Raw genomic sequence first — 15,297 nt, forward strand, 5'->3', positions numbered from 1 at the left:
GCGATTGAAATCCCGCCCTCGCCCCACCACCGCCACACTTTACGGCCCGACACGCCACTTTTGCCGCAGACGCTTTTGCTGCCGCCGCTCCCCAAGTCGCCAGGACTGTTGCCGGTGAGGTGAGGTGAGGCGAGGTGAGGTGAGGTGTGGTGTGGTGTGTTGGGCCGGTAGCGCTGGCGACTGGATAGAAGGTTGAGAGCAGAACCGAGCGGGCCGACGAGGGCGGTGGGTCAGCCGCTGCTTTGTCTTCTCAGCTCCGGTCCCGTTTTCGCTGCCACAGGGAGGCCGCCCTGGCCCGGCGAGCCGAACCAATGCTGGATCTGGAGGTGGTGCCCGAGCGCTCTCTTGGGAACGAGCAATGGGAATTCGCGCTAGGTGAGTGTAGGGTCCTCTCTCACGACCCTACTCACTGATCCGTACTTCCCTTCCGGCCCTTACCGCCTCTGGTCTTTGCCCCCTTACTCCCTTGCGCCGGCGGTTCTTCGCCTCTTCCGTCCTTTCGGCTCTTTGGGCTCCAGGCACTAGATACCCGCTCCCACCCCCGGGACCCGGCAGCCGGTCGTACCCTGACGCCCTTGCGTTAGGCCTCACCAGGACCCTTCCCGGGGCAGTGCTACACTAGTAATAATAATAGCAATGGCTGACACGCCCCAAACATCTACTTAAGGCCTGGCCCTGCCCTCTGGTGCATAATTATCTCTAGTACGCTTCCGGGGCCTAAGGGTCGCTACTGCTGTTACTCCAATTCCCATTTTACAGACTAGCTAAGAAGTGACTGACACCCTTAAACGCCACATTCATCTGTCTCCCTTTGCTTTTCTGGGCTTTGGGTTGTCTTTCTGGAAGGGGAAACCTAGGCTCTGTTCCCATCATCAGATGCTGGGGATCTTGTCAAGGGAGTTGAAGAAAGTTTGTGTGCTAAAGGAACTTCTAACCAGTTTCTAGTTTTTAATGTGGTCAATGTGTGGTGTAATCCTAACCCAGACCTTAGCCAAGAGAGTTAAAGGTTGAATGAAATAGGAGTTTGGGGAAAGTAACATTTAGTTTGTAAAAAATGGAGTTTGGCCATTTTGTGAGTTTTAGCCCATTTTCCCTTATCCCCAGTGTCACTGCCTTTACGTGTACAAGTATTTACATTCGATGACCCTAGTGTGTGTTTACTTTTATGTTCCAGCACTAGGGAAAGGGGATGCGGACAGGCATTTGTGTTTTGTTTGTTTGTGCAGGTCTGAACTTTCCTCACCCTAATTTGGGCTGCTGGACTCAGCTGCTCCATTGGCCTGTAGCTTATTCTTGAATCTGGAAGACTCACATTTACGGAGATAGGGTGGGTGAGAAACTGCAGAACAGATTAGCTTGTAGGACTCTGCTAATGCTCATTGTCTTCGTGAACTGAACAAACCTCCTTTGGGTTGTAAGAGCCAGTTTTATTAAGAATTTTCAGCCAACTTCCCTCATAATTTATACCATTCGTACAGAGTTCTTCCCCAAATTTTAGCTGATGTGAAGTACTGCAGCTTCTTGTGAAGCAAGTACTTGATTGGGAGGCTAGTGTTATCTTTGCCTCCAGGCCCATTCATCGTGCTGATACTGTTTGGCTTCCAGTTAGGAAAGAACCTCCCCTAACCACAACTTCTGCTTATACCAGGACTTCACAGGGCAGAGTGAAAACCACAACCATAGCTTCAAACTGTGCTTGATGTTGCAAGGAGGTTGTGGATCTCTGTGGTGTATGCAGTCTCTTGGTCAAAGTAGTGATTAGGATATCATTTGAGACTTCCCAAAAAATTGGTAAAAGAGTAAGTCTTCTTCTGTCAACTGTTTTGATGCCTTAACCCCCTCTCCTAACTTTACCAGTTTCTAGGAATCAAGGATTTGGGTAGTTCTTTCAAACTGTCTAAACAGCAACCAAAAATAGTGAAAAGAGCATTTCTGTACGTTGGGCCCAGAACTGAACTTTGAGGGAAAGCTCATAGAGCCTCAGCCTTAATAATTCCTATGTAGGTCATAAAAATCCACATTTTAAAATTGTGTCTGCTTGATAGTGGTCATTTGATTTCCCCAAGCTTTATGAATAGTTTTTCCCTCTTTCTCAATCTTCTCCCCAGCTCTCAACACACTTAAACTGCAGTTGGGGCTGAAAGGTAGGGATCCGTCTAGGAATTGGATCTGTGCTTTAGGATTACATTCTTGAACTAGACTAAAGTCACCACAACTCTATAAGGTAACCTCTATTTGCCAGATGAGGAATGGGCTTAGAAAGGTAGAGATGATAAAAAGTAGCCAAACAGGGATTTCCGGCTTCCCGCTGCTCTGCCCTTCTGAGGATGGGCTTAGCTTTGTCTCCAGGTTTCTCTTTGGAATCTGTGCAAATGCAGATGTATCTAGCCCTTGCCATCATCGCCTGGCATCACAGTGGGGAGCTGCATCCAGCTTCTTGGCTGCCTTCCTGGCCTTTGTGTACTGCTGGAATATTAGAGAAATGTCAACAGCACAGGGACAGGAAAACCTAGCCAGAGAAGAATCTCTGAATGTGCCACCAATGGCTTGACCAGTGGTGGAGTAAGAGCAGTGCAGACTTGAAGTGTTTTCAGTGAAACTTGCACAATATATTGGTTGGAGATATATCTCTGAATTTGTTTTTAAATTAGTCTTGAAAATGCCCAAACAGAGTAGATTTAAAGGGTCACTGGAGAATAGCCTTCTCTGAGATAACCTTGTTCCAGAGGGACTGAGGGCTCACTCTGTTGAAGGCTCATTCTGTAGACTCTGCTTACGATCATTGAAAACTGAGTAAGAAATTGACTAAGCTAAAGAGTTTAGTCTAATGGGAGGGAAGGATTTTATAAATAGTTCATTTTATTATAATGAGGTGGAGATTGTTTAGGGTGCTGTGGAAGAGGAGAAGGGACTTGACCTGACTTGGGGGTTCAGGAAAGGCTTCCTATCAATCTATAAGACCCAGTACCATTCCTGGAGCCAGTGAGCACCAGGAGTGCCCTATCAGAAGTCCATCCCCAGATTTCTCATCTACACTTGCATGGACGTAAATCTTCCAGTCAAGTTTAAAAACAAAAATTGGGAAAGTTAGATGGTGTGTGTAAGGAGCTATAAACAATTAGATATTATAATTAGAGCATAATGTACTAGTGAAAGAAGAAAATCAGTTCCCCAGATTGCTAATTCTCTTTGGTAGTTAGCTGCCTGGGATACTATCAGAGAGTCTCTGTGTTCAGTGGAAAAGAGGATATCTGTTAGTAAAGTGTGTTGTGGGCATGCATTTAGGAAGAAAATTTGGGAGAACAGATTTGGAGAGATGGGTAAGGAAGAGTAATCTAGAGGTTTCTGGCTTGAGTAACTAGGTAGATGTTAAAGGTATTGAGATCCAGAATACAGAGAAGAAGCCAGATTGAAGAGAAGATGAAAAATCACTTAATCTGTCAACTTTTTATTTGCCTTTTGATATATACAGAAAACAGATGGAGATGTGAGTCAGAAACTAAGTGGTTGGTTGAATGAGTGAATGAGGGATGGGCAGAAGGAAATATTGCCCATCACAGAGGCCTGGGGAAGTTGAAGGAACATCAGGAGAGAGTGGTATTGGTAGAGACAGAATGAGAGTTCTCAGAGGGGAGGGTTGTCACAAGGACCTATGGTATAGGGTCTATGTATTCCTACCTAATTGCTTTGTTTCACTCATTCAGAGCCCAGCATATAAATAGGACCACTTACTATTGTGCCAGACGTGGTGACTGAATGCTGGGGATACAGCAGTAAGACAGATACTGTCTCAACCATTAAGGAGGTATAGGGAAGGTGCTAACATAAACAAATTGGATGAGAGGCTTCATTAAATAAGGCAGGCAGGGAAGTGAACGGTGAGGCAAGATCTGAAAAATGAGAAGAACCAGCTATAGGAAGAGCATTCCAGCAGACTCAAGAGTTAGTGCAAAAGCCTGGAACAAAGAGAGGCATGGTGAGCTGTGGAAAGAAAGATGGAGGTGGACAAGATCCAGAATATTCAGGGCTTGCAGGTGATGGCATGCTGTTTGGGTTTTATCCCCCTGTAATGGAAAGCCATTGGAGGGTTAGAAGCAGGCAAATGATGACATCTGTAAGATAGAGGATTTGTACAGTTTAGAAGACTGATCATATGCTCCACACCCTTTTTGGGGTTAGGTAGCTCTCTTAGAGCTAGGACAGTGCTCTTGTTTCTTTGTTATACACATGGCTGTTTCCCTTCTGAGGCCTTTTGTAGCCTTCCATTACCAGGAGCTGTGTGACAAGTGGTCATTGGTGGCTGCTTTATCTCCTCCAGGTGGGTTACCACCCTGGATGACTCAGGACCCAGAGATTCCAAGGCCAGAAATTTGATGTGGCTAGGTGGGAAAGAACACTCCCTCAAGAAACTTGTTTGTGCCACATGGGTCAGAGAAGCCATGTGGCCTTCTCTTTCTTGGCACCTGAAGTTATCTGTCTTCCCCACATGGGTATTTACCCATTCCCTCTGGGAGAGACAGCATAGATGCTCCTCCATTTCAGGAATGGCAAAGCTGAGTGATGTGTCAGTTTGTTCATATTCTCAATTAACATTTATTAAGTCTCTACTATTTGGCAGGCCCTGTGCTATAAAAGGCTGGAAAGTACTTTGTTTAAGGTTTGGTTCCCTCCAACTTCACACTGTAGAATGGACTATTGAATAAAGCCAGGATCAGATCGATCACTGTTTAAATGTAGATGGGCCACACATTTTTTAACTTTCTAATTCTTTGTGTGTAAGCTCTTTTCTGCACATTGCCTCTTCTTGAATCAGAGATAAGCTGACCTTAAATGTGAGCCACTGTGCTGTCCTGAGGTCATGTGGTGGTCCCTCTTCCTTTCTCATTACCTGTCCCATAACCCTTAATTCCCACTGAGTAAATATTTGTTCATCGGCCACTATGTGGTCAGTCCTGTGCTGGAAATCCAGAGTGTCCTTGCACTCATGAAGCTATGAGTCTTTGTTTTTGGATTGTGTCTCTCAATTTCTTCTTGTTTGACATATAATGGACTTTGCGAAAACATTTTTTGCTGTTCACTGTGAGTCCTTGGAATCTTTGAGATATCGTTGGCATTTGGATTTCTTAAACTTGGGGCATATATATTAATTCGTTTATAATGGGGCATGAGTTTAAAAATCAGGTATTAAGATTTAGAGGATGTTTGTGGGTTGATAAGTGAGAATCCAGTGAAATTCTTTGTAAAATAAGTTGATTCTGGTAGACGTCGGGCATTTTTCACTTTTTAATGAGTCCTTATAAGTCATGTGTTCCTGCAGATTCTCATTTGAGATAAGGAGACAGATATCAGAAAGGAAAAGAGGAAGGAATCTGCCCTAGGTTGTATGTAATTATAGCAGAGTGAGAATCAGAACCTTGGTCTCCAGAGTTATTCAGTCAATGCATTTCTCACCCTCTTCTTTGGTTCCTGCTGACTTTGCTTTTACCAAGCCCTTTGCCTACCTAGGATCAGCACGGAAGTCCCCATTTCTAGGAAGCCTTCTATAGTTACTTCCTCTCCTTATACAATCCAACTGTTCCTTTAGTGCTTGCTGCTAACTTTATTCTAGCTGTTACTGCTTATTGAACTTCTTTTTTAAACTTAATATGTCTGTAGACCTTAGTGGCCCCCAATCCCACCCCAGGTATTAAACAAGAACTAATGCCTAATACAGTGATAGATGTCAGTAAATGGATAGCCCAAGTAACCACACAGGTATCCTTGCTCTATTTCAGGAATGCCTCTGGCTCAAGCAGTAGCCATTCTTCAGAAGCACTGTCGCGTCATCAAAAATGTCCAGGTTCTCTACAGTGAACAGGTGAGTGGTAGCTGATTTGTCTATTGAAATAGCAACACCTCCAGAGGTTGATGGTCTGGGAGATACTGACTAGCAGGAATTTTTGGGTCACTGTTTGAATGCGAGAATCTCCAGTGCTAGTCAGTTACCAAGTACATTTTCTTTGGCTTTTGTAGTCTTGATAACCTAGTACTTACAAGTTTGGAAGAGCAGTGACAACTGAACTTGTTTTTTGATTGTTTGACTTTACCTACTGGCTCTTAAACAGGAATTTTTCAGTGTGAGGTCACCTCCGGGATCGTCTTGTCTTCTAGGGTGCTTGCCTTCCCCTTTCTTGTTTAGAATAGTCTTTTCTCATTTGTTCATTGCTTTGGTTTGTGTTCAAGATTGTTGCTGTGCAGATTACTAACTAGCAGAACATCCCAGACTTGAAAAGAAGAAGGTGTAGCTTACCTTGTTAGTGAGAATGATATGACATATGGAAATTGCGAAACATTGCCTCCAAAGTAATGGGCATATTTTACTCTTTTTTTTTTTTTTTTTTTGTCTCATTTACAGTGACCTCTATTAAATGTTGTGCCAAGAATTAACTCCTGTGGTATAATGTTGCATGGACCTACAAAGACCTTTTCAGTTTCCAGGAAGAGTATGTTTTAGGTTAGCACCCAAGCAGAACTTTCTGAACATTAGAATTTTTTGGATTACGTTTTATTAAAGTTAGAGACCTTTTTATAGGCCTTTAGAAATAGAATTCTTAATTTTCTAAAAATGCAGTCTCCCTTCTGTTGAACTCTCTAAAAACCTGTGGTCCTTTTAGGACACAGACCATGTTCTGCCCTGTGGAGCAACCTTTGTGGCAGCCTGTGTGTCATAAATCTCAGGGAATAGTTTTGATCCTGCACAGGCTACTGGATGTCCTCCGTATCTTTTCTGAGACCCTTTAAATACTGATTTGATGATTTTAGTTCTGTTTGTTTCAGTTAGCTTCAGATCCTAAAGCAAACAACAGCTTGTTTTTGACATGAAGAAAATTTTTGTGGATTCAAGATTGGTGAGATTTCTATGAGGCTTCCCAGTTTGGCTTGGTAGTGTCAGAGTTGAGCCTGTTACCTATACCCAGACATTACATTATATAGTACCATACGTCTCTGCCAGCCTAATGAGGTCCATGTGAGAGGTCTTTTTGAAACAGGGAGTGGTTAATCACCAAGCAAGTGCTTGGATATTTTGTGGTGCCTACCACAGAACACAGGATTTGTGGGAGTGGGCAGAGGTTTCTGGAGCCATAGTGGCAAAGTGGTTTCTCACTTATAAAGTGAAAGATGGTGGCTTTTCCTCTTTGTCGCACTCATATCATCCATAACCTAGTCTGACTTTCAGTGTTAGATCATGAGGGAATTACTCATGACAATTAGCAGCCATCAAAACAGGAATAATAAGCTTGCTTCCTGAGTTTATAGCCACCAGAACATTTAGTTAAATCACATTGGGCACCCAAGATTAGATACATTTGAAAAAGGCTTTAAACTTTCTTAACCAATTTTTCTAATGAGGTTTATTTTTTATATCACTACCTCTGTTGTCTGTCATTCCGATCTTTGGGTATAAATAGTTTTAGCATTAAGCTAATTGCCCCCAATATCTTCTAAGCAGGTGGAAGCATAAGTTTTTGAATCCAGACCTTGGTTCAGATCCATGCTTTCCCCATTTCTTGGTTATGCGACTGTGGCAAGTTAATAACTAGTCTGGCTCTCCAAAATGGGCATGATTTCCTTAGAATAATCTTTTGATGAGGATCAAGAGGAAGTAGTATCTCAGAGCCCTGATACGGTGTTTCTTAAGTGGAGGTCCTGTCCTCTCCTCCCCTCCTTCCCTTACTTCCCATTTGTTTCCTTGCTTCCCATCAAATGCAGAGAATCATTTGGCCCCATTAAACATTTCAGAAATATCTGTTTCCAGCAAATCATACCTTGGAAATTAAATGTGCATATCAAGTAAGTCTCATCTTTCCTAGAGGGAAGAGTTGTTAATGACTAGCAGCAGACAGCTTTACTGAACTGGAAGGGTCTGCTTAAACACATAGTACATGTGTATTTTGGTTCTGGAGATATAAAACACTGATAATAAGGGTGATTTACTTGCTTTTGAAAATTGCTTAGTTACATCCTGAATTGTAACAATGCCAGGGGAAAAATGATCAGATCTTGGGAGTGTGTAGAAAATTCAGATACTCCAAGCAGTGATCTTGAAAGATGCTAAAATGTTGCCTTATCCTGCTTATCACCATGAAATAGTGATAATAGCTTACTATGAAATAGTGATAATAGCTTACCACTCAGAAACCGAACTGTTTGTTCTGGGTTGAAAATAAGTGACCTAAGGTCAGGGTCCATTATTCCATTATCTTACTTGAGACCTAGTGGTTTTAGATGTTCATACAGACTTCCTGGAAAATAACAACATCTTTCTTCTAGTGTTTGCCAGGCATGAAGGTACCACCCAGTCCTACTATCCTGTGAAGATCGTGGGTTGGAGGGAGCAGACATTCTGAGCTAATCTCAGAAAGCTTTTGGGGGAGAATTTTTCCATTGAGGCCCAGAGCAGCAGTGACACCTGGCCTTCCAGCCTATATCACTATCTCTGACAGCCACACCTTCATTCACTGGGCCTACCTTGAAAAGCTCCCCACAGAGACTTTTCTAAACTCTTTTGACAGCTGGGTGCCAGTTTCAAGAAGGGGCAGGGTTTTGGATGGTGGTGTTTTTCTTACAGTGCTGAACATCCTAGTTCAGGGCTATGGAGAGTCCTCAGACTTTGAATTGATTGCATTGGAGCAGAAGCAGTCAGGTGGGGCAGACACTAGGAAAGAGTACTCTGTGCTGAGTGCTGTGCCCAGTGCTTTCTGACCTACTATCTCTGTCCTTATAAAAACCCTGGAGGCGAAGGGATGATGGTATTCCCTTGAAGAAGCTAGAGCTCAGAGAAGTTTAAAGAGTCACTTAAGGTCACAGATCACCAAGACTCAAGGCTAGCTCTGTCTGCTGCTCTCTGCTGCTGCTCCCCACCCCCATGGGACTCAGAAGGGGCACATGTAGAAATATGACTCCTTAGATCTCAGACTTGGGCTTTTCAGAAAGAAGCGCATGTGATATGGGATGGTAGGGGGATGGAGAGAGGAGTAAGTGTGTCATCTCACACATAGTCAGATCACAAGGTACTTCTTTGTCCTGGAATATGGCTTAAAACAGTCAAAGAATGAAATGGTTTTTTTCCTGTGAGTGGTACAGACAGCCCTGGAGTGAATTGACATAGGTTCAGCTGACATGCATTGACCATTACTTGCTGAATTTGGATCCTGTGAGACCTTTTCACGAGGCTTGTATTCCTTATCTACTGCTCTGTAGGTTTTATAGCAGTAAACCCATGCTACAGATGTAGACCCTGGACCCTCTAGAGAAAATGGCCTATATACCCACATAATTTTGGCCCTTTCCCCAGGTAATAACTCAAAGCCTGGAAGAGAATCTCTTTTCAACCAATATTGCAAAGCAGCATCTGCAGGCTGGAAGTAGAAGACACATTGCATTCATAAAACAGTTTCTGGCTTCCAAACCTGTCAGCTGTCTACACTTAGATGTTCTCTGTGCACTGCATTTATATTGTAATGTTTCAGTAGGTGCTGGTGAGTAAGTTAGTTGTTCAGAGTGTATGTTTATTTATTATTATTATTTTTTGTAGTCTCCTTTAAGCCATGACCTCATCCTTAACCTGACTCAGGACGGGATCAAACTACTGTTTGATGCTTTCAATCAGAGACTTAAGGTAACTATAAATGACAACTAAAGTTTCATGTCAGTCTGATTAATGTGTGCAATTGTGGGATATTTTAATAAGTGGGAGTAGACTTTTGTGATTCAGAGACAACCACAATATAGGGGATTGAAGCTGTGCCTGTTACCCTAAAAAGAGAGAAGCTGGGGGTGGATGGGGGGTGGTTGGATAGAGTCTGGGACGGACTCTAGTCTCAGACTCCTAGCACCATTGGTGTAGTGCTATCATGCAAGATTCCCATAGTCTCAGGCTCCAGAGAGGAAGGGGGAAAAGTGTTGAAGATTTGGGGGACGTGCTACAGGGAGGGGCCTTTTGTGTTGGGTAGGAAAACAAGTAGAGCTAAGTGTTTGGCATAGATTATCCTGAGTCTTAAAAAAAAAAAAGTACTTAAAATGGGCCTGACTGCAGAATAGGGCCAAAAGACTTTAGTCAGGTTTTTGTATCTTGTTTTTCTTCATTCTTGGGTCAAACAGTAAGACTTGGAAGATAAAAAATGGAACTGTTCTTCCTAAAATGTTGGGGTTTGGACTTCAGTACCACCAGCACTGAGTTGATTCTTCAGCCCCTTTGAGGAAATGTTAAACAACTTGCTGGTATGTAGGGTTGTCTTAATTGGCATTTAGGTGCAGTTTACTAATACATATTTTAGTCCATGTTGTTTTTAATACCCTATTTACAAATGCCTGAACATCACAGGTTAGTCAAGTGACATCAGACTCATGCCTCAGAGTCAAAAGGTTAAGTGTGGCTCTGTGTGGTAGCATGCCAGAGCCATCATCCTGGTTAGGTTATGGAGTTGCCTTTCCAGAGGACGTGGGTACTTCCTAGTTCTCATCATCCCATCACAAGTGAGCTGCTGAGGTAGGAAAACAGAACATGGAAAAAGAATCTGTACATGGAATAAGAATTCCTTGTTTATGATGGTTTTTCAAAAAGGAGAGTTTGATGTGAAGATTCTTAGCCAACATCTCCTTGCCTCTTCTTATGGGCTTATACTGACCAGAAGTTCTACACTGGAAAAAGATAGAGTATGGTCTTCAATGTGGCTTCATCACAAATTAGGGAACACTAATCTGAAAACACCTTTACAGAGAGTCATTTGTCTTTGACTTGGTAAACCCACTTTAGGAAACATAACCCAAAAAAAAGATTATGGGGAGGGTAATACAGCAGGGCTTTTCATAGTAACGGAAAGCTGGAAGTAACCTAAAGGGACAATAATAGGGGATGGATAGACAGCCTATCATAGAATTATCATAGTTATTCATGGTGAAGACAATATCGTATATTTAGTGGGACACGTTATACATATGGCTGTGTGCTTCCCATGCAAATTCCTAGTTTAATCCTAACAAGCTTGTGAGTGGTACTACTTACCAGTGAGACGACAGAGGGGCAGAGGATAAGTGGTGGTCTACCTGACATCTAGCTTTTAACCGTTTATTACCAGACTGCGGTGACTGGCCACTGGGAATAGAAATGGCTTAGGTTCTTTTGATGGGTATGGGAAATAATGTGATAAAAGCTGATGAAAATAGTGTGAGTGTATTATGTGGAAATGTGAGGAATGGAAAGGACACTTGAATGGGAAAGGAGGTAAAACTGAACCTTCTTTCTGCCTTTCGTGGAGATCCCTGTGAAGAAGGAGGGGCTGGGGCCCTGCCTGAACCTCTGGAAACTGAGGAAACAGTTCCTTGAGTGCCCTTGGTTGGTATTAATTCTGACCTGACCTATTTGCCTGCCCTTCCATCCAAGGGCTTTAGAAGCCATCTCACGCCAGTGCTGCCATCTCCTGCAGTTTCCCCATCCTTACTCCCTGTGTGTGAGAGAGCCCTGTGGAATAAGTCTTCACAACTTACAACCTTTATAGCCATCTATCTTTTCCTTTCCTATCTTAGCTGCTGCCATGTCTCTGGGGAAATCAGTCTTTTCCAGCCCAGAGGGTGGAAAACCATGGACTTTAGACTTCCCCAGCTACTTGTCCCTGTGGCCCAGCAAGCTCCATGGGCCAAAATCTGCTGGTTGATTCTGGCATGGAACCCAGAGTGCTGACCAGCTTGGAGTCCTTTCTGTCACAAATGCTGTGCCATAAGTGTTGGTCTGGGCTGTTGACAAGTGAGTGATAGTAACACAGTAAGAATATCCTGGAGACCTACCCCCACAGGATGAATAGTGGGAAGCCCTTGGAAGGTCATTGGCCAGCCTTAGTGGTAGCAATCAGAGAGGCAGAGTGCCTAAACAAGCAGTGCTATACAAGCAGGGCTTCCAGCTGAGGGTTAAGGCCTCTGGCAGCATGGGACCCCGGCCTTGGTAAAATGAGTTACCAGTTTGACATGATATACTGCCATGCCCAGGTTTTCTGAAGACTCAGTGTCTTATGAATCAGCTATTTCCCTGCCTTTGCACAACCTCTCTTGACACCTCTTTTCATGTTTTTAAGCTTCATACTGCCCTTTACCAGCTTCATACCAGACAGACTCACCTCACGTGTGTTGTGTACCTCTTCTGTGCAAACCAGTGAACCAGACCTCAAGGGGCTAAACTTAGTGGGACCAGTGAACAGCATATACTAATGCAGGAAAGCGTAGATTGAAGTGCTACGACAGCCCAGCAGAGGGAGTGATTCTTAGCAGCAGGTAGGATCAGAATAGCTGCACCTTATAGTTAAAGAGGTGCCCAACTTGTAGTTCAGTGTTATGATCTCTAAATAAAGTTAGGGACAGGTCTGACCAAGAGTGAACTGCCTATTATGTCTCTTCCTGTGACAATGCCAGATGCTGGTACAGCCAGTGCCCCATAGCCCTTTCCAGGATGAAGCCCAGGTTGTCAGTGCTAAACCAGCTCTGCTTATCCCTCCACAATGCCGGCCACACCTCTCAGCTGGAGGATAGTAGATGGTGCTGCAGGCCCCAGTCAGCTATGCTGCTGACTGCCTAACCCTTGATGCCATTGACATAGAAGCCTTGAGAGTGCTCATTACTTGGCATCACTGGTGACTGAGTGTTCACTAATTTTTCCTTTGTTTCCTCCCTGAGTTCTTGGCATTTCATCTAGGCTGAACGCTGAAACTTCACAAGGGTCCTGAAATTCTCCAAGTTTGACCATATGCCCTTCATTAGGAATACAGCTTAATATTGTCACATTGTCCTAAGCTAATGTAATATGATTTGTTTACCAGCAGGATAGACCTTCCCTTCCACCCATTTGTTTTATAAACCATGGTATTTTGAAGCTTTTTTTGAAAGTAACTTGATTAGAGTTTTTATAATGCAGCAAAGTATGGAATAGAGGGAAGGGAGCTCAGTATTTCTGTCGCAGGTTACAGCCTTAACACGCTGCATGAATTTGTTTCTGTGGAGGTTTTCACTGTCCTATATCGTGGTACTTGCAGTCTTCTATATGACCCAGCAGTATATGAGACATAAAAATCTGACCCAGAATACCATGGACATCTGTTTAACAATCCACTAGAGAGAGAAGGTAAAGTTCATGCTGTCTGTGTGGTATGGGTTTTTCTTTCAAATATAAAAACGAGAACAAAAGGTCATGTGCAGTGCTTTAGGAGAGTTTCAACTAGTGATAATTTTTTTCTTCACCATTCTATAAATGTCTTTTTAACTAATTTTTTTAATTACAGAACATTAATGACTCTTAAACGTTTGTTTTTGTCTTTAGGTGATTGAAGTATATGACTTAACTAAAGTAAAGTTAAAATATTGGTAAGTTTTCTCCTGGTATGTGTCATAGGCTTGGTACACATGGACTTTATCTGCTCCCCATATTAAGTTAGTAAAGGATACCCATCTGCAGCAGTTCTGGTGCCATGATGTCTTCAGGCAGCCTTCAAGCCTACTCAGTTTCCTGGGGAAGAGAAGGAAACCTCATGAAGAAAACACCGTGTGTAAAACACTTCACATAGATGTCAGCTTATTTAATCCCACAACAAAGCAGGACCTTAGCTCAGAGGTCTGTGACCATCTCCTAGGTCATAGCTGCCTTTCCTTGCACAGCCTCTTCTGTCACCTCTTTATGTTTTCATGACCACCAGAGGTGGGACAAACCAAATAGATCTGACTTCAAAACCTATGCTGAAGAGAATGCCAAATAGGACCACTATTAGGGGGCCAAAATCTGCTTTTTAGAATGAAAATGGGAATAGTCTGTATGATGCACAAATAGTTGAGCCCCCATTATGGTAAGACACTGTGCTGGCATCTAGAATACTTCATTGAGTAAGCTTCCTTAACAGCTTTGCCTTTTCAGTTGTGTGAAAGGAATCAGCTCCTGGGCTGACTTGAGCAGTGTTTGCCAATAGAGAAGTAGATAAAGCAAATGTGTAATAACACTGACCCCTGCAGATTCTGGTTGTCTCTTGGCTTGTTGGGGCCTTCGTACATCAGGGTCTGGCTTCTCTTTACCCTCTAAAGAGTCAGTGGGTAAGAGTGAGGGGTCTAGAGTCAGGCTTCCCTGGATTTGAGTTATGGCTTCATCATTTTATTACCTCTGTGAACTTGGGCAAGTCACTTAACCTCTTTGAGCTTCTTTTCTCACTAGAGAAATGAAACCAATGTGGCTGCTGGGTTAGGAAGATTACATGAAATAATGCTGGTAAAGCACATAGTATAGTGCCTGGTTTCAACAACTGTATAGTGCAGGGAACTACATTTAGTATCTTGTAATCTATAATGGAAAAGAATCTGAAAAAAATAAGTATTTTTATATATATAAATATGTATTTTTATATATATAATATGTATTTATATATATATATATATATATATATATATATATATATCTGAATCACTTTGCTGTACACCTGAAACTTTGTAAATTAACTATACTTCAATAAAAAATTAAAATTTAAAAAGTGAATTAATTGGGGAGGGTCTAGCTCAAATGGTACAACACATGCTTAGCATGCATGAGGTTCTGGGTTCAATTCCCAGTACCCCCAATTAAAAAAAAACTAATAATAAACAAATAGACCTAATGACCTCCCCCCAGAATTTTTTAAATGAATTAATTAAAAATAAAAAAAATGAGATAAAAATTTAAAAACGGGTGTTTCATAAATGATACTAATTTTTTAAAAAATTATTCTTAACCTCTAAGCATTTTCCTTAAAGTCATAAATGACTTATCTTTGTGTCCATCATCTGAAATCATATGCCCTTCCTTGCTTCCAAGCCCATCCCCCTCCCAGGTGTTTTTCCTTTGCTTGGGATCCATTCCTTTCCATCCACGTACCCATTCACCCAGTCCATGAGTGCTGGCTCTGCCTGTTAGGGAAACAAGCTGCCTTGCTTGGCTATACTCTTAAGAAAATTCCTTTTCAAGCCACACTACAAGTAGGCATCCTGGGAAAACACATTAACACTGTCTATTTCTGTGACTACTCTATCCAAGTCCAAATGCCATGAGGTTGAGGCTGGATTTATTTCCTTCTGAGCTGATCCTGGTGGCCACAGATGTCTTGAGAGGATCTAGAAGATTAATTCTGTATATCAGCCTTAGGAGAATTGGCTATTTCTGACCTCATTATTTAAAAGTTCTGTAGTTAAACTTTTATTTTGATGCAATTGTAGACTCACCCACCTGCATTTTAAGAGCTTCCAACCACCTTCTCCAAT

The 15,297-nt window shown here is 42.5% G+C and overlaps 1 protein-coding gene across 1 annotated transcript in view; it reads left to right on the forward strand.

Moving 5' to 3' along the window:
* The window catches only part of C9H16orf70 (chromosome 9 C16orf70 homolog), a 25,543-nt gene continuing 10,246 nt past the window's right edge, over positions 1-15,297 (forward strand). The window contains exons 1-5 of the mRNA XM_032486502.1: positions 1-124; positions 255-375; positions 5,775-5,857; positions 9,575-9,658; positions 13,343-13,386. Coding sequence (XP_032342393.1) covers positions 312-375; positions 5,775-5,857; positions 9,575-9,658; positions 13,343-13,386 — 275 coding nt within the window. The 5' untranslated portion in view covers positions 1-124; positions 255-311. The remainder of the gene's footprint in view (positions 125-254; positions 376-5,774; positions 5,858-9,574; positions 9,659-13,342; positions 13,387-15,297) is intronic.

Source organism: Camelus ferus, chromosome 9 (assembly GCF_009834535.1).
Source record: "Camelus ferus isolate YT-003-E chromosome 9, BCGSAC_Cfer_1.0, whole genome shotgun sequence".
Classification (NCBI taxonomy): Eukaryota; Metazoa; Chordata; class Mammalia; order Artiodactyla; family Camelidae; genus Camelus; species Camelus ferus.